Source organism: Corvus moneduloides, chromosome 3 (genome assembly GCF_009650955.1).
Source record: "Corvus moneduloides isolate bCorMon1 chromosome 3, bCorMon1.pri, whole genome shotgun sequence".
Lineage (NCBI taxonomy): Eukaryota > Metazoa > Chordata > Aves > Passeriformes > Corvidae > Corvus > Corvus moneduloides.
In genome coordinates, this window is record NC_045478.1 from 111,090,547 (window position 1) to 111,111,172 (window position 20,626).

At 36.4% G+C, this 20,626-nt stretch overlaps 1 protein-coding gene across 15 annotated transcripts in view; it reads right to left on the minus strand.

The window, feature by feature from the left end:
* The window catches only part of WDPCP (WD repeat containing planar cell polarity effector), a 148,848-nt gene that overhangs the window by 73,725 nt on the left and 54,497 nt on the right, over positions 1-20,626 (minus strand). For all 15 annotated transcript variants that reach the window (XR_004239099.1, XR_004239100.1, XM_032103525.1 and 12 more), the window contains 3 exons: positions 15,142-15,256; positions 11,831-11,964; positions 7,335-7,526 (listed from right to left, as the gene is read on the minus strand). Coding sequence is in view for 13 of the 15 variants with exons in the window: in XM_032103525.1 (XP_031959416.1) it covers positions 7,335-7,526; positions 11,831-11,964; positions 15,142-15,256 (441 nt within the window). In the remaining 2 variants the exon portion in view is untranslated. The remainder of the gene's footprint in view (positions 1-7,334; positions 7,527-11,830; positions 11,965-15,141; positions 15,257-20,626) is intronic.

Consider the following 20,626-nt stretch of genomic DNA (forward strand, 5'->3'; position numbering starts at 1 on the left):
CACAAGACCAACTGAACATGCAATTTAGCCTTTCGTCCTGTAAAGGAGAATAAGAAATTCAGATTGTTTTTTGGCATACCACCCATTACTTCTAAAGTAACTGATAAATTTATAAACAAGCTTTTTGGGATGTTGATCGGACTGATAGGATATTTTGTTCTGACAGTTTACTTATTTTGTCAGCAAAAGGGTTTCTCATTCAAAAGAAAGAAAAAAAGGATTATTACAATTCTCTAGCTGGAAACCAGATGACAATTAACACAAAAATCTTTGCTACTTTTAGACGAGCCAATGAGTCCAACCTGTGAAAACCACATCAACCAATCTCAACAGAGATCCATGAAAATATGTATCAAAGAGGAAATAAAAGATTACATTACTATTATAGTCTGAAAAACATTTTCTCACCTCAACCATTCCCTCACCAATGCCTCAGCCTCTGCAAGTAATCATTTTATGCCCACAAAACATTGCAGTGACTACTCTGCAGATGTTAGAGCTGCTGAAGTGTGTTAGGGTGTTAAAGCGCATGGCAAGGAAACTCCTAAAAGAGGTAATTGTGGACAAAGTATTACTGTGACCACAGAGCTCTCCAACCCCAAATAAAGACAAAGTGAAGTGTTACTGTTTGTTCTGCAGTTTTCCCTAAGAGTATGTACAGACACCCAGGTAGCTCCCTTTCAAATGTGTGAAACAGAAATCTTGCCCAAGCAAGTCTTCAAAGCTTCCATAACTTCAGTGAAATGAGCCTTGAGGCCCTCTGGGACTCAGATTTCTGTCTTCCTGTGGCAGGTTTCAATGTACTGCATTATTCTGCTACATATTTTGACGCAAACCAGTATTTTTCTCTGGACAACTCTTCAAAAGCTACAGGAAAGTCATGAAGACCTACACAATAATCAAGCATATGAGAGGTGAGAGCTTGAAAGCACTATTAAATTCTGAAGAGAGACTGGCCTTGAAGGTTACAGCAATAAAGAGGAAAATATGTGAAACACGGGTTTTACAACTCCATAGAAGTGACTGGAGGAAAACAGCAATGGAAATAGTCACAGAAAAATAAATGTTTCCATATGATTGTTTGAGAGTCAGCAAGTAAACTGTACCCAATTCGTAATTTTGTCCCTCCTTCTTAGAGCAAAAGACAAAATGATGATCACTACCTTGAATTTCAAAGGGAGTAAAATCCTGCATTTTGGAAGACTAATCTGATGAGTCTTGAGACGAGAAGCTTCCTAGCTTCACATAATTTTGAGAGCAAACCCTTGAAATGAAGTCTAGGGTAGGTCTGGTTGCTGTATATCTCATTTCTAAACTAGGAAAAAGTTCCTGCAAGGACAGAAACTCTTTGTTGCCTTTCAAAACTAGGTTTTGGCATAATGTTTAAACACATAAGGCTTAAAGGAAACCTTTCTAGACACTGCTGTTCATATTCTGGCTGAAAACAAGAGAAACATTTCTCTGTAGATTGGAACAGATAAGCTGCTTCTCATGCATCAGTGGCCTCATGTGCCTCTTGCAGGAAGAGAACCAAACCAAGAGACCTCTTCATTCTGCCTTCCAGTTCTGCTGAATGTATCTGGTATTCAGCATTCTGAAGGGGAAAAATGAATATTCTCTTCCATCTGAGAGGGAAGATTTGGGTTTCTCTGTCAGAAATTAGTTTTATTATTCATTCTTCATGCCACTAACTGGAAAACTAAAGCAGAGAGACACACAACTACAGAAATGTTAATAATGCTAGTACAATGCTTTTGAAAGATAAGAAGTCTAATAATCAAAACTTTTTTTTTCCCCAAGAAGATGGTATTCTGCCAATTGTTTTTCTATCTGGTAAGTAGCCACATGGTAGTAAATATAGTGCATATCGTGCTTTAGCATTCCATTTAAAGGAATCTGCTGAGATTCCTTCCTGACGAGCAGCAGATCTCTGAAACCCTGAAAGGTGACATCAAAACATTTTAACAAAACATTTGTATGGGATGGGAAAGCAAAAGCTGGAGGAGTTTCCTCAGCAAAGGGTGGAACAAATGTCAGATTTGTGGAGGACGGGACAGGGCAGTGGATCTGAAAAGACGGAGCTGTAATACCACATGGCAGGCTGTAGAGTCCATTCAATGTTAAATACTTCCCATAAATCTTGGACTAAGCACTTAGCCTTGGATTGCAAGAAAAGATTTCTGGAAGTATTTTGTATGAAGTAAAACCAATTACTTTCGCTAAAATAAATACATAAATAATTAAAATTTTAGAAGTTTTATGACATGAATGCTACAAAAATAAAGTACGTGCATTTAAATACCGTCCATGTAATTTATACATATTTCCTTTATAATGTAGCAGTCATGCACCACTACTGCACATTTATATTGTTTTCCCCTTGCAGTACTGGCCTGGATTCTGCATCGGCTCATCAGCAGGATGAGGGATGCTACATTTGCCAGGTTCTCGAATCCTAGAGGCAGGAATCATAATAATCCAAGTAAAGGAATCTGTTAATCTCTGTAAATAAGAGGCCTGATATGCTACTTAAAACACTCTCTTTCATTTTATGTTTGAGAGAAATAATAGTGCTAGCTTGTGTGAGCAGTATCACTCTTCTCAGTGAAAATCTTTGAACACTTAAAATTGAAGTATTTTGCATACAGTGCTGGGAAAAGATAAAGTCCACATAGCAAAACAAGTAAGAGTTTTAACCAGTAGTTCTTCAGCAGAAAATTAGCTTACCAGGCAGATGAAAAAAAGAAAACAAAAGAAACAGAGAAATAAGCTTGCTGTGACTGAATTGTGTGTCTTTCAGATGAGAAAAAAATGTTTGATTTATTTTATGGATGTTAAAAAAGTGTTTATTTAATTTCACACAGTGAGGTTCCAAATAGCAACAAACATTTTAATTAGAAATGTAAAGCGGGAAGTGCGGTGCACACCAGAGCAAAATAGTTTTAAATATGGCACAGTGAAGATGAAAGAAGAAAAAACCCCTACTTTGAAACATTTCTAAATAAAAATGAAAGGCTCCTACTCCAGGTTACTTATTTGGCTGCATTGTATCTACAGACCTACATGCAATCTTATTATTTAGATCTCCAGTCAACACTTATTCTTATTTTCTTTCAAAATTTATCATCATCATCTTTATCCTGTATTATTCATTGAACTTCTAACCCAATGTGAAACAGAGGATTTCACATTCTTTGCTGTATGTGTGTGAGAGGTATTTCAGCCATTCACACACACAGGGTAGATGTTTTTCTGAGCACTCCAGTAACTGTAGGACAGCTCACACAGAAAAGATCTGCTGTGCTTATTTCACAAATCCGAGGCACAATGTGAAAGCAATAACTATTAAATATTATCTCTTGGGAGAAAGAAAAATAATATTCTCTCTCAGGGAAATTATTTTTTCCACAACATTGAAGTATAATTTCAGTCATTCCTACTAGCACTAAATGGAGTGAAAATAAGAATGGTGAAGACAAATGCAAAGTGCTACACTAACTGAGCCCTGGCATCAGCACCTCCTGTTAATTTGTGTTTGCAGAATAAAGTTCATGTTGATTTTAACACAACTTTCTCCTAAAGCATTTAATCCAAAGATGATTTCACATCAGATCCTATTCATTCATAGCAAATTGTTTGAAATAATTTCTGGAAGATTCCTCTTCTGGTTTTGAAATCAAAATGCCAGCATTATCTCCACAGGGAGACAATTTAAATAACATTCTTTGATTGTTGGTACTTTAACATTAAAAAACCCAACAAACCCCAAACAAATAAACCAAACAAAACCCTAATAATTAAATAAATATATTAGAGAATGGGTGAGTTTACTGGGGGAAACCCATGCACACAGGAAAGCAGACAAATGTCCAACAGACAAATACTTCTGCAGCAACATTGCACACCAAAGCAAGGTCACATGCTAAAGAGAAAAGCACTTTTATTTCTGCAAGGGACAATTCTTCACCATTCACCACCTCACAGAATTCAACACAGGAAACACTGATCTCAGAAAAAAAAATCAGTAAAATAAGTCAAGATTTGTAAGGAAAAAGTTATTTCTGTTTGTAGAGGAATAGAGGTTACTGTAGCCTTAACAGTAGTAAGTGCTAAAATATAATGCCACATGGCAAAATTCAAATCAAATTTATGGTGTGTTTATAAAGTAAAATGCATTTCCTTCCCTGAATTGCAAAGCTGCTGAAGTACACAATCCCACAATCCCAAACACTCCATGTGAGGTGTGAATCATCCCAACACAGAACGTGTAGTTACAGGTGATGATCATGATGAGGGGTTGAGTTGTCTCATCCCAGAGCTATTCCTGTCCTCATCCTAATAAGCACTCTTCTGGTGGGCAGCCAGGATCACTCAGAAAATTCTTCCAGGCAGGAAGTAGTATCAAGTAAGTGCCCATCTGCCTTTGCCCTGCCCCAGCAACAGGAATGGCAGCAGCTGGCAGGTCATTTTGTGGTTTCTGTAGGTCAGCACTGAGGTGATGGCTGTGGGGAGCACTCACTCATTTCCTTGGGCTTGGATTCATAAACCCAACATGCCAAACAGCTCCTCTTGGTCTTGTTATTCAGCAATTTCTGTTTTTCTCCTAATTCTAGATAATGATGCTATTTTATCCAACTGATGCTACTATTTTCAAGTAAAATATTGGTGGTATTACTTCACTACACTTCTTTTTGATAAATGCTCTAAACTGAGTAAGTTCACGCTTCTCATTCTTCTTCTGTTGACAGTAATCTTTTACTGGGAGTAAATTAATATTACTAGTCAAATAGGATAAACATGGATTTACTTTCATGAATAACAATGGCATGTCCACTTTTTATTTCAAATCTATACGTGAGGAACACTACAAATGGCAAGGGATTAGAGGCAAAGAGAGAAAAATAAGCATGATTACAGAAGCACTGTATTTTTGTGGTATCTGACCTAGAGAGTAACTGTTTACAAGCTCTTTAGAAATGCTAACTATGCTTTTTCTCATGTATAAGCTATTAAATGACCTTCAGAAGTTAAAGGTGTTAAGCTAAAGTTCCCCTCCAAGACTGTAGGGGAAAAATGCACCTCAGTTAAATGCAGACTGTGTGTTGATGCTAATTCTAGAGCTGGGTTATGACATTCTCTCATCCATGCACAGGAATTTACCTCCTGCCCATAAGGAATGCCACAGAAATCAAACAAAAAACCTCAAGCAAACAGTGCCATGCGTGACACATCATGGATATATAGGCTAAGTATATAGGCAGAGTGACTTGAGCCTTCCTGAGCATCCAAGAGCTGAGTTCATGGAACAGCCTAATTGACAACCAGCAAGACAGTTTGTTACTCATATACGACTAAGTTTTCCATAGCCCTGGAATAGTGCTTGGTACTTATTGATAAATACAGGAAAAGAAATTTAATCTGAAGATCTTAGAATTAAAACAGACAAGTACAGGCAAAGAATCAGAAAGGGGAAAGCAACCAAACAGTCAAATTTGGCAGTGCTGCTTTTAAAAAGAATTTTCTTATATTTCTGTTACAATATGGACCAAACTAAAATGATTATGACTTTAGACCTAAAGCCTCAGTGAATGTTTATTACCACTACTGTTTAAAGCAGCAGTGAAGTGCTTGGGACTATACTAGAGTTTAAACCAGAAAAGGACAAAACAAGGTGTATTGAAAGATGCAGGGGAATGCTGTGATTTGGAGATCTCCCTAAAACATATAAAATGAAACACAGAGAGCTTCAAGCTGATAGGGTGGTTTCTGTGAATTTCTTAAGAGTTTTTAAAAAACATAGAAAATAGAGACTACAAACTGCTATGTTGGCATTAGAGAGCTTTCTGGAAAATGTGGGAAGGAAAAAAAAGGCACAGGAATGTCATTGTCAGAACCTGGACATACAGAAGTCATGGTAGGAAATAAGGTCTGAAATGTTAGTAGGATGAAGTTTCATAATAACTGGCACAGAGACTAGGCTGGAAAAGCTTACAAAGAACAGCCACACATTTTAGCTCCCAGAGTAATTTTTTCTATGTGATTTGGCCTAGCTGCAGGGGGAATGGAGAACTGCAGGTGTAGATCAGGCAGAGGAGAGAGATGAGTCAAAGATGACCGCAAGTGGAGAGAGGTCAATTGAAAAGAAGTAAAGAAGGCAGAGCTGGAGGTAATTTAAACTTCAATTCTACAGTGACTAATGACAGAAATAAGAAAAGAAAAGCTGTCTCAACTATCTGTTCTCTTCGCTTTCAATAGGTAGAAAATCCCAAGGGAAAAGGATCTCACTTAAATGAATATTAGTTAACAAAGTAATAGTTCCAAGACATTAAAACATTTACATCTTCCCTAATTAAAGAGAGGAGGATGCTGTTTGTAAGAGTAGCTTATTCTTAAGTCTTACTTAGGGGTTTTCCCTACAGGGAAATAGTCTGCAATAGCTAATCCAGAACAGCTATTGCACAGCTCATCCTTGAGTTTGTGCTCTTCTCCCAGAGTCAGTGCCATTTTAGTCCATATTAGAAGTGGGTAAAGATAAACCGAAAATAAAATTCCAAATACAGAAATATCTATACAAGATGTTAGTCCAGAAAAGCTTTTACATTTGAAATTTGGACTCCAGATCTTTCAGAGTATGCCCAGATAACTTCATTTTTATACTTCTACCTAACAAATTGGGTTAATATATTCTTAAATAGATGAAACAAAAATTAAATAGCTGAAATGAAAACATCTGCCTATAAAGGTAAGCTAAGCAAGTGCCAGGAGCAGGGTCAGCTTGTAGCTTTGTCCTAATTCATACTTTATATTCCCACCTGCAGATGGGGAGTTTTAACTTTTCCTTTGAGAAAAATATCAGTCCCTGATTTGATCAATACTCATAACAAAAATTTAAACACCATCTGGGCATAGGTAGTATTTTATGAAAAACACTTGAAAGAGATGTAAATTGCCTATCAGTTAACATTGCAGACAATGTAAAATAATTGCATCAGACTTACATGCAACAGTTACAACTGCTAACTCATATTAGAGTTTTCTAGTGGAATTCTGACACTTTTATTTTCAGTGTTAGCAGCACCAAAGCTGTTCCATGATAAAGACTGGCTACACTTCTCAGGCTGACAGTTTTGATGTGAAAATAGTAAACACAGTAAATAAGGGGCTTTTTTGTTAAGTAACAAACCTTTGTTTTTAAGATTAGAATGGCTGATCTTCCTGTCTTATGTTTTAATAATATCTGTTCTTTATATCTACTTGAATATGCATTTAAGTTGAATAGTTCTTTCTTTAGCAAACCCGAAAAAATCACGTAACAAGAGAGTTCATCACTTTACCTCCAATTTGCCATGTGCACAGCCTAATAGCAATAGGTTGGCTCTGTCCCTCTGACAGGAAATAGGAGACCAAGGCCATGCTCCATCACTAGTTGCTGACCACCAGCAAATGACCATATCTTGCATACAGTTTATTGCCAGGTGACGTTTCATCCTTCTACCTTCTGGTCCAAGTATATCAACATAAGAAATCTGATGGAAGAAAAAAATTCAGGAAATATTTGAGGTGATAAAATAGCATAGTAGGAGCAAATGGGAGCATTTACTTTGGATGTGTGAGAAAGAATGTATATATACGCAGAGCACTGCGTACATATATCTTCATATAGGCTGTCTGTAAACATGAAAAATATCTCCTCAGACAGAAAGACATGCTCACTCTTTTATCTGTGGGGAGGGGATTGGGATGGAAAGGAATATGAGTTAAGAAGGAATTTACTGCAATGACTCCAATCAATACCAAAATGTACAGTCATGGTTGCTTGACAGCATCGACCTCCACACAGGATTTAAGCTTAGCCATATTAAATGACAAGTTCTGCAAAGCTGACCACGGAGCTAAGGCTAGTGTTTAAGACATAATCAAATATTAAATATATTCTACAGTATTTGAGCAAACATATATCTTTTTTCTTCCTCCCAAAATTAAGGAATGGAAACACAAACATCCGCTTTGCAAAAGAACATATACTTTTCTGCATAATGTGGATGAGCTACAGCATCATGCGTAAAGTTTATGCAGCTCTTGAGAATTGTGCCTCTTTCTCAGGAAGGATTTGTGGAATTTATTATTCAAACTCTGTTATTTGGAGCATGGTTATTTGAAAACATGAGCAGTGCACCATCTGGGTGACACATGCCAAGGAAATATAGATTGCACCGCATTTCTGCTTAAGGAATTAATGGAAGGTTGATAGCTAGGGGAAAAAAAACCTATCTTGCCATTGCTGGTCAGCAATAATCGAACCACTTTCTGGGGATTAAGCGCATGGCTAAGCCTACTGGACCAGACACTAGCAAAGGGCAGGGGGTCTTCTTATCAGAGAAATGCTTCTGGAGCCAGTCTCACTACATGACAGATTGCTTTCATATTCCTGTCTGGAAGGCAACAAAGGCTGGCAGTAATGCGATAATGCCAGAGTGCAATGGGTGTTAAGAACCCGTTGCATTTATGTATTGTATTTAGTAAATAATCAGGCTCATCCAAATTGTGATCTCAGCTCTCAACCAAGGCCATTAAAATCAAGGTTAATGCTTTAATAATCCTTTGCTGTTTTTTATATGGTCAAAAAGAACCCTCTTCTATTTGCATGGTCATAATATTATTGACCTCTTCATCCCATGAATACACATCAAAAGGAACTGAAATCAAAGTAATTACCAATGTTGTTCTCTCATGGTAAACATTTAACTCCTTGTTCAGTCTCCTTCAGTAAATTGAAACGGATTAAAAACACAGACAGGAAAAACTTGCAAAAGGTCAGTATTTTCAGAACATCCCGTGTTTCACTTGTCAAAATATTTTAACGGGTAAAGATAAAACATACACAATAGTCAGCAGGTAGCTGCTACCTGAATTAGAACTATATACTAATAGCTAATTTGGTGACAACACCTTGATTAGTCTGGAAAAGAACAAATACTTCCACATGTATTAATTAGTCCTGTATTGTACTGTTAACTGTTCATAACAATTTCAGGTGTTAAAACAGCCACAAATTTTTGTAAACCTCAATGTCTTGCATTAGACATGTCACTCGCAAACATGGACTCATGTCACTCAGAAAACGTAAATAATAATAGTTTGTTTTCTATTTTGCTGGTCTTCAAGACTGTAGTGATTTATAGAATAAGTCTTCCTTTATTGTTTCAAAGTGCAAACAAAATTCAAGGTGGTATCAATTAGAAAGGAAGAGGGTAAGAGAGATTAATTCATTCATTTAGGTATGCATTGTGTAAAAACTCAACTTTTGGACAAATATCAATCTGTGAGGAAGAAAGCATGGTTGACTTGTTCTTATTATTGACAGAACTCTGGCAGTCCAACACTGCTGCCAATTTTGCCCACCATGAGCCTGGACATTGAACAATGTGAGGTTGCTTATCATTACAATGATAATATGACAGAAATTTAATTATACCATTACAAACACTTCCCTCATTTTAGAAATGGGACTGTAAACCCAAATACTACGTTTCTCAAGGCTACACCAAAAGTCAGAGGCAGAAATGAAGGCTATAATCAAATTTCCTGAATCTTGGCTCCAGATTTTAATCCCGTGTTAGTTCTATACCAGTGCATGCTACCTTTTTCATTCAATTTCTCTTAAATAAAACCCCAACTCTAAAGAACCATTTTTTTCCCTAAACCCCCATTTAACAATAACATTTGTTATTGTTACATATTGTTACATACTATTACAAGTTTGTACAGTTGCAATTGAGGACAATCTTATTTTTCTACTGAGAGTGACATTAGTGCTGTGTCTGTGATTTTTCAGCTTTTGAAATTTGACCAAAAATCAGCCATGAAGAACTCTAAATCAATGCAGAGAGCTGACACAATATTATTGCAAAAGTGAATAATACTTTCTGCAGTCTCACACTGGTGGAATTCCAAAGATAATAAAAATTATATTTAGCTGCCTAACTAGCAAGCCTCACACAAAAGAACATTCAATTAAAAAATGCAAATGCCTTTTTTTTGGCTAGCAAAGAAATGTTCCACAGTGATTCCCACTGATTTCAAGAGAAAGCAAAGTTAACGTTGAGCATGGAGGTGTTTTGAGAAGCTCAGCTGTGTCAGCAAAGAACTGAATTTAACAACCCTATTAAGGAGTGCAGCAGATACTTCTGGTTTTTCTAAACATTAAGTCAGAAGCTGTGGCCCTCACACTTCAATGGCAAAGGCAGTTCACCACAGCTTCTTCGTTAAACTTTAGTGCTATTAAGAAGAAAGCCCCGCCACACACCACACTCGCTCCTAAAGCACAGCTGCAATGAACGCCACAGGCCAGGCACAAGCCACAGCATTTTAAAGTAAAGTATGTATCAGCTCGGTTCCCAGTGAACAGTGAACTGTCTCAAATCCACGTTACAGAGGTTGGATCAATCTTGCAAACACAAGCCATTGCTGAAAAGAGGCCCTGAACTGAAACAGCCTGGAAAATGTATTAGATATTAATCCTAGCAGAAAGTATTTCTACCAAGCAAGTTAAAACACATTATGGCAAAACTTAAATTAAACACATCCTTAAAAAGCTTGCCTTGCAGATGCAAGCTCCCTTATGTGAGGAAGTAAATAACTGAGGGGCTGTCAAGGGGAAAATATTTGCTAGCATAAGATTGTTTTCTTTAATGTTTATCCAGTCTGAAATAAATACAAACTCTCTCTTTTGCTCACAACATCTTTCTACATTTCTTGGGAAAAGGCTTGACCCTTCTTCATTCTTGCAGTGAATTGGATGCAGCCCCTTCCCTATTTCAACTGTTCAAAGTTAATTGCTTTGGCTGATTATTTTTTCATATTGCTGTCGCACCAACCACTTCTACCTAAGGAAGTGGTGTCCTGATGCCAAAGTGTTTATGGTTGAAATAAGTTATGTCTACCCAGATCAATCCATACAAGACACAATGTAATTCATCTTGAGATGAGCTGGTTTCCACTGAGCTCCAGACTGGCTAGTTTAAAGCCAGCTCAGCTCTCTCCAGGCTACCTTTCAGCTGCTGCTGTCATTGTAGTGAAGACACACTCACACAAAAAGTGCTGCAAAAAAGGAGTATTTCAATCTTCACTGTGTAACTAGTCAATTGGGACACAGAGGCACCAAGTCACTTGCCTAAGGTCACACACACAGTTGGCCAGTGGTGAGAAACTCAGCTTCTATATCCTGACTCCTTACTCGGCGGCTTAATTCTAAAAGCAACACTCCCAACAACACCATTACTGTGACTAGAAGGGAAATTAAGATTTCTGCCAAGAACTACAACAGTCTTGGAGCTCAGACAGAAGACTGAATTATCAGAGCTTCATGTGTTTGTGTCTATCAGCTGAGCCACAGTAACTGACCGTGCGTGTGTTTTCAGCCCACAACAAACAAGGGGTAAAACACATTAAACTTAAATCTTTTACACTGAGGTTTACTGTTACAGACTTTGCTTCATGCTTGTTAGATGCCAAGAATGTGCCAAGGGTCACTTATTGCTGCTCAATGGACACAAGGTAATCTGTCAAGGAGGGATAACTCAAATGTGTGTCTGAGCCTGAAAATAAACACAGTAGAAATCTGGATCCCCCCAGTATTTTAACTCCTTAACTCAGAATGCCATTGTAATATTTTTCAACTTTTCAGTAATTGCCATTTTTAGAGTTTGAGCTGCTCTGATCAATTATATAAAGGTTTGCAATTTATGCTGCGACACAGTATCAGTGAACACCAGTGATTCATGATGTATATAGTTCCTGCAACATTTGCAGTCACCATTGGCATCTATACCTTAAAGTCCAAACAAGAGAGTTTTTCCAGTCTTTTGTTTACATCGGGAGAATCCATTGTCTTTGTAAACTGAATAAAGCAGAGTTGGTTATGGTCCTCAAATGACAAGATGATGAAATTGTCTGTAAGAACAGCTGAAAAAAAAAATTGTCAGCACTGTAATACCTGTCTCTAGGAACAAAACAAACACTCCACTGAGACGCTGCAAAAAGCAATTGTTTTCAAGACAGTGTCTTAAGTATTACACTGAAAGCCCTGCAATATCCTAAAACATATCTCATATCAAATTGCCACTACATTCAAATATACATTTTATGCCCTTCCACATTAATTTTCATCTCAGTACTCAGCCTTCAGTATTTTCTTTGTCCTATGGTTACATCCACCAGTATTTCAGAAATGCACCTCATACAACTTAGCTTGTCTTAAGAGCAATAAAAGCAAATTAGTACTGGAGGTGTATCTGGTATTTTGAATCATTGCAAGATTCCTGGTGCTGCTGCAGACACCAAGGAGACTGTTACATGCAGGATTAGGCTTCCAAGGGGTTACGAATTCGTTGAAAGCTTCACATGGGGGCACCCAAACAATATAAGCAACCAAGATGGAAAAGACTCCCTTGAAGTCTGGAAAAGCTCAGTGGAATCCCCACTGTTGTCATGCGGGGGTGCTAGACCAAATTCGTTCAACATAAAAGTGATTAACTAATCTGACAATGAAAATTACTTAGAAAATAGTATTTAGGGTTTTTCCCAAGTGTTACCCAGTTATTCAAGCAGCACCCACACTTGAAGAGATGTCTGAGTATGAAGTGAGTCATTGGGGTAAGTAGTACCAGATCACTGAAGAATCACTGCTGGTTTAAAACAAATCTAGAAAGCTGAGCTCAGACTAAACTCAGAAATCTCTCCTAAGAGGAAAACGCCAATTAAAGTGGAACCAGATTTAGAAACAAACAAACCAAACTCTGTGGAATAACCTCTGAAAAACAAAATAAAAAAAAAAGCATTTATTACTAATATCCCAGATTCTTAAATCTAAATTTTACATATCCTTAAGTAGATTGACAGTTTAGTCTTACATATAAGCATGGAAAACTGGCTACTCAGCTTTGCTTTTCTTTAGTCTGATTTATAACCACTTTCATTTTCCAACAGTCATGTCCTGGCACAACTCTGAAGTAGCTGGTATGCAAATGCTAAAGGGTAGAGTTTAGAGCCAAATAATTGCCTTTGAAATGTAACATCAACACTAGCTTTTTTGGAAAAAAAAAAGTGATAAATCATCTGATAAGATGATTCAGAAGCTAGAACTGAGATCCTGCACACACATGAAAATTGAAAACCACTGAACATGGTACCCTCAATATGTACGTACACAGTTAAAATATTTTGATGTCCTCACAGACATAGTTTATGTTAAAGATGAGCTGCAGCACATCTCAGATGCTGATGAAATTTTGCCTATAAATAATAAGAATCAGGAGGACTTTCTTAGACGCAGGAGGATTATAAAAGCAGTAGTAATTCTGTATTTTGTGCACACAGTCTGACCTTTATTCCAAATGTTAAGAGGACATGCTACTCTGAATGAGAATTACAACATTTCATAAGTAATTCTGGCACATTGTAACCCTTATCCATTTCTGAAGTAAGAATTTTTCTTTTTATACAGGCTTCTTGTACTAAATGTAGAATTTCTCTTGGGCAACTTTATAATCACAAATGTAATTTGAAGTCAGATGTGCTATTTTGTTGAATTAAAATTAATTTCCTCTAGGACAACATTATCTCATGTTTCTCATGTAAGGATAGTTCAGTATAAAAATTTGTATTTTGAGCACTATTTGTGTGGATAACAAAAGCATCTTCTTTTATTGTTCACGACAATAAAAACTGTATTGCAATGAAAGTTATTGAGTGGTTTGCTTTTACTGAACAGAGGCAATTTTATTTCACCTTCAGACCTGGGTATTAGCAAACATGGAGGTTTAAGAAAATCTTGAATAAATGAAAATAAGGACAAAACATTATATAATATTATTTATGTAATAAATACAGTGGTCTAAATGTAGCAAAACATATTTGTTGCTTTATTGTTGCTTTAGTTGTAAGCTTTTTTAGTTAGCAGTATTTCCTAAACAAATATTTGTATTTCTATGACATATTAAGCCAAGGTAAGGCATGATACATATAATTTATTTTTTTATTATTTTTTAAAGACAAAGTACTCCAAATAATTTCTGCAAACTACTTCAATTTGGGTATAACATTAGATTCCATGCTTTCCTAATTTTTTTCCTACCTGAAAGTAGGAAATCCTCCCTCCAGAAACAGAGAGCAAAAAAATCTAGATGGAATTAGTAGTCCAGTAATTAAGGTGAAGAGTGAAAAAAGAAGACAAGATAGTAAACATGTTCTGTGCTCTCTGTGTAATTAGTTAACAAAAAATGAGGTCAGTGTTAAATTTTTTTATAAATAAAGATTCTACTAACATAGTTATATTAATGCTAATTTTCAAGACTAAACTACTATATATTGATAAGATCAGAGGGACACAGTATTGTAGTTTCTTAAAAAACTAGGCCAATATACAATAGATGCCTGGGTAGAGAGAAAAACAAATCATTAAAGATCAAACCAGAATTAAGCTCATATTCTTACTAGAAGGATGTAATGTGAGTCTACTCTTAAAGAATTTGGAAGGTAGTGCACATGTAATATGGCTCACACCAAAATTTCATACTCCTGCTTGTGCAGAAGCCAAGATACCAGTTGATTTCTCAACGATATGAGTCATATCATACAGCTGTGGAAAAAGGGATGTTTTTGTAAGTTTTCTTCTGCATTAAATGAAAACCTAATTTTTAGCAGTCACTAGTTAATAACAGTAGTGAGATTCTGGGTATCAAGAAACTGAATGAGAACACCTCCACATAATTGATGTTATCCAGCCTTTTTTAATAACAGCTTTATCCCATGTAACTATTCAATTGGCTGATGTTTGGTTCTGTCCCATTTTCCCACCTACGAAACAAACATGACAAGTTCAAATGGCATGTTCACAGCGGTTACAATGTGTAAGAAATGGAATTTTAGAAACCCATGCAGCATTTGACAAGCCTGAAAACTTTGATGTTAAATATTATTCTTAAAGTGTTCTTAGTCCTGAGGGTTGTAACTATAGCATTACATGCAATTACTTGTTGAGTTTGCAAGTCCCCAGTGGCAATAATTAGTCTACCTGTTGACATACTGTTTCTCTACTCTATTGTTAATGTAGGCAATTGATTTGCACATGGGTGTAATTACCATCACTGATGGTGTCGGAGATGAGCTTCCCCACCAGGGTCCTGTCAATCACCACTTTCTCCAGCTGTGGCCCAGAAAGGCTTAGGGACACCAAAGCACCTGAGTGAAAGAGGAGCTGAATCCAAAGAGCGAGAAAACAAGACATCAGAAATCGTTAATAAAGTGAAACATTCTAAGGTACGTATTAGCAGCCGTCCATTACGTAGTAATCTGATTTTCAAAATTACAAAAATGAATTATCACTGACGTGAAGATGTCTTATAATGACTTTGAAAGCTTTTTCAATGAGAGATGCAACATGACACCGAATTATAAGGGCACAAGAACTACAATTGCTGAACTCTTGAAGAAGCAGCTAAGTCCCCAAACGTTACATAAAATGTACTGAATTAGTTTGTTAAAAACAGAGATCAAAATTCTGTTCTGAATGAGGGAACGAATTACACTGATCACTCTATCATCCATGGACCTGATATTTCTGTATAAAGTAACTGCATAGTCTGCATGTAAAAACATATAAAGTAGGGTTTAATATAATTCTATATTATTATCACAGATTAAAACCAGCACCTTTTTGCTATCCTTGTTATTTCTGGTCATTCATATATTGTTTAAATTAAATAATTGTACCCTACCACAGAGATAGCTGTGAGCTCCCAATAAATCCATTCACTCCTTGACATAATGTTATAGATGTCTCTCTTAGAAAGAAAGAATTTAAACTATTGGACAGAACAGTCAGAGGGTTATTTCAAAGTTAATTGAATATTCATGCCTAATTAATTTAAATTAAATGACATATAATCTTGAATACTAAGTTACAGTATTTATCAGCTCCTTCTTATGCAATATCTTCTATGAGAGAGAGAATGCTCAGTGGGAGGAGTTATGAAAAACATTTATTTTTGCATAATTAAACCATTAGTCATTTTCTGAATGCAACTACTACAGCAAAGGAATTCAGAAAATAAAGCCTATAAAAGGAATTCTCAATGGAAAGACCACTGCAGACAAGTCCAGAGGGCCCATCAAAGGCCAGGAATCTGGCACTCCAGCTCCTACTTCTACCTAACATTCGATTTTTAAAGAAATCTCTGTGCTTTTAAAAAACTTAACTACTAAAGAAACACTTGCTCTTGTAGGAGAATTTGGCAGAAAAAAATCCCATTTGTTCTCTGCTGGAGCTGTGAGACAAACATGGTTGCAATATAATCTTTAGAACTTTCTTGCAGTGAAATCCACTGGACTGTATAATAAATAAAAAGTATGAGGAACAGGAATGTAGTGATCTATTTGGGCATGCCCCTTGTGCAATGCTCTGCTCCTGATAATTCAGTTATGGAAACTCTCAGTTTTACATATTTTGCTATATTACTATACCTCTGTGCTCTCCAAGGAATAGAACAAGTGTACTTAAAGAAATTACCTTCTTGCTCTAACACCTTTAACCAACATTTTTTAAAAATAAAGTCTAGTAATGTGTGAAACAGAAACAAAAAAAATCTGTGATGTAGAATTAATTTCTAAGAACAAATGATCAGTTCCCATCCTGCCAAAGTCTAATCATACATTCATTTGACAGATACATATAGTCAATGTTTCAATATTCCCTGTCATGATGGATGTCCTTTAAGGTTTTGTCCTAGTAAAAATGTTAGACACGCTTACACTCATGCAGCTTTTATTACAATCTTTCAAAACTTCAATTTGTCCTTATGTTGAAGTTAGATTAGATAAAATCACAATTTATTTCCAACTTGGCAACATGAAATCCAGCAAGGTTTGACTACAGTTGGCTATAACTGTCCGAAAAACCTGCTGGAAAAAGTAAGGGTTGAAACCCAGGAGCTGCCAAATGGTGATGTAGAGAACAATCAAGCAAAATTACATAAATACTCTAGAAATCTCAGTTCTAAATTACGGAAGGGATATCAGCCTGATAGGGGAGAGTAAAACACCCCCAATCTTTCAGTGTTATGTGCCAACAAGAGGGATGGGGCAGTCAGGGTATAAATTCACTTTATGCCTATGTATTAATTTCCTGGTAATGGCATAAATCACACCTGTTACAGAGCTATAATAGAAATCAATGAAAACCTCTCCAGTCTTTCATGACAAGACATTTATATACATATAAAATGTTGTGCTAATGGGTGTGCTTTGCTTTGCATCTATGAAACTGGTCATTAAACCAGTGCTATGGATTTTCAGTATTGTATAGATCTCTACATATCACTATGGCATGCCAGAACCACAGATAGTAGGTAAAAGTAGAATCATTTCCATGACTTTTATTGTTTCTCCCATTGTGCTCCCTCCTTCTTTCATTTTACAGCAAAACATTCTTTCCCATTATTCTCCTCAGAAGTTTGAGACACTCGGGAAAATCTTAAATTGTAATTTAACCAATTTTTGTTATAATAACTTAGTGTGGTTGGTCCATAGGTTTAAGTTCATTCTTCTAGGAACTTCAGAGTCTAAATTTAAAAAGTTAATCAGAGACCTTAAAAACTATATGGCCATGTAAGGTTAGGATTTCATCCATCTCCCTTTAAAAATCTTTGGATTAGAACTGAAGTTTTTTAAAAATTAGTTCTTAGAGTTTACCATGAAGTACAAGCAGGTACTTAAAGAAAGAAGGGCAGTGGCGGAGTCACCACCCCTGGAGGTATTAAAGACATGTAGATGTGGAACTTAAGGGTATGTTTTAGTGATAAACTTGGGAGCATTAGGTTAACAGCTGGACTCACTCTTACATGGTTTTTCAACCCTAAATGATTCTATGATTCTGTGCTTTCATCAAAGATATTCCATAAAAGAGAAAATATTTATGTGCTCAAATTGAACCCACTATTTCAATTTGCTACATTCTGTGTAGTCTGTGCAAAGACTGCTCCATGATAATAAGATTTAGGTGCTGTTACACATAAGCTTGACTAGTTAAACTCATATTTTGGTGGATGGGAGCAGTCCAATCACAAGCAAGAATGAATATAAAACAAATAGGGAAGATTGCAAACTTGGCTTGAACACCGATACACAGTGATCCAATTCCAAAGGGAAGAGCCCATCAGTGCGAAGGAATAAAAGCCAATATAAGAGGCATTATTTACACAAGGCACTACATCATTCCATCTAACAGATACTAAATTAGGGAAAGAAATTCACAATGATGAAACACATCATAAATTTTTCAGATTGAAGTACTGTGATGGGAAAAATAAAATCAAAGAGTTATCTCCAGAGCTTAAACAGTCACAAGGCGTTCCTAAATAAAATATGAAAACATGACTTCATACCTATTGGAAGAATAAGGCAGAAACTTTGTACTTGAATGCAGTTTGAGTAAAATGCTTGGACACCTGGTCATTCTACATGCTGGGAAGGAAGGGCCACTTAATTTCTGTGTTATTGAGGAGCTGAATGTGAAGACTTTGGTAGAAGGGATTACGTATTTTATATGCAAAAAGTTTTTCTCCACTGAGCAAGAAAGACATAAGCAGCAGAGGATACTCAGGGAAAGACTTAGCCCTTCCCCAATAGCAAAGTGCTCCAATACGTATTTGAGTTAGTTTTTATTAAGCAAAGGACTTAAGTACAGGTTCGTGACTTATGGACTTTAGTACAACTTAAGCATCTACTTAAGTGGATCCCTTTATCCTCAGAAGCCTGAGCCCTTGACTCCTCATTCATGCAGCTCAGCTGCTTATCAGCCCTTCTACCTAAAAAGATACCTGTGGAGCAAAGCCAGGATTTGCTTCTATCTGATTGAAATTGGAAGAGAGAATATGCCTGTAAAAAATATTGCTGCAAACTGTTTTCCTTTAGAGAGCCCAACTGACAAAGGAATATGCAAAAGGAGAAGAGAATTGCAAAGCAATTCTTGTTCAAGCAGGTTCCCAGGGTTTTTCCCCACCTCTTCATTCCAGATTGCTTTCTTAGCCACCCCACCGTAATTACGGTGTTGCATGCCTTACTACAGATGAAGTTATTGTTGTTACACGTTACTGTTTCACAATAATCAATGCATTTGTACTTCTAGCTCCAAATATCTAAAACCACACAACACATTAATGGTGGTGATCAAAAGCAACCAAAAGAATTTAATATGAGGGCAGTGTTCCTCTTGGTAATTGGGGATGAGTGCTGGCTTCTCATGTATTCTAGACAGAATGTCTTGGTTTTGGTATCAAATGTGTTATGTCACCATGTGTCTTGCTAAATCGGTTTGCTAATGGGCATTGTAGCTGATAGAACAAGCCAGAAAATATTGCTGTAGACCTCAATTCAGAATCCAGTTCTAAGTATGTTGACAATGGCAATAGAAAAACTATTTATATACATACATAAATTGCAACACAAATACAACTAAATGAAATCAAAACAAGTTAACAAAGTATACATAAATCTTTTTCATTAGCAGGTAACAGATATGATTCATAGCTAGTGCTTGGCTTTTATACAATAAAATGTAGGACAATGTTGGCATGTGTTTAATTTAACATCATAATGCAAATGTAAAACTGAAAAAATTTGGAAATCAAATGTTTCAGCCAGATCTCATTTATTTTTATTGCCTTATATTGTAAAACCAAACCTTAACCAATGGCATCATTTCATAGGAAGATTTCATGATTTTGTGGCAAAACTTCAAGGCATTCCAGAGAATTAGAGAAGGAGACTAAGAAAAGAAGCAGCCAGAGCTGAGCTGAGTAAACTCAACCATACTGATAAAATTAATTGCTCAGGTCATTACTCCTTGGCAGGGAAAGCTGAGGAGTACAGTGGCATCTTATTGTAAAGACTTCTTGTCTTTTTCCTGTCATCCTTCTTTTATGGTCTATTTATTTTCCTTTGACATTAGCTAACTGAAGATTACAGGATTATTTCAACAACTCAGCACAGGTCATCAAAGTTGGGGGTCAGAAGTACCATACAGAAATGGTGTGGGTTCAGATCCTATTGGAACAGAGCTAAAGAAAAGACCTCAGTCATTTAGGATTCAACTAAGGTCTTTTAAATATGAGAGCAAGCTCCTTGACAAAATTCCCTGTACTGTGTAGGTTATGTTTACATGAACTGCCACATCATCTATTTCAGAAGCTCTAAGCAGTGCTGGAATGTATACTTAGGACTGCAAAAATAAAGGCCATCGGGGTTCTTTTGGCCATGGACAAGGAAGAAAATATGAAACTTCCAATGCACTGATTGGGCCCCAAAAAAACCCATAATAGGATAAATTTTGATGCATAAAATGAAACGCTAAGAAAGGTAGAAAGCCAGGCCATCATTATGGTCGTTCTAAGCAAATTCGTATAGAAAAGCCAACTTTGAGAAATAGACTCATGCAATGGACAAGATAATCTCCAGGCAAAACAACTGGATTTGTCTCTGGGGCATATGCATGAAGTCTAATTGGCCATTTGCATGTAAACAGTTAACATGACAGCACGCTTATTTTTAGCTGATGCGTGTTTAAAATAAC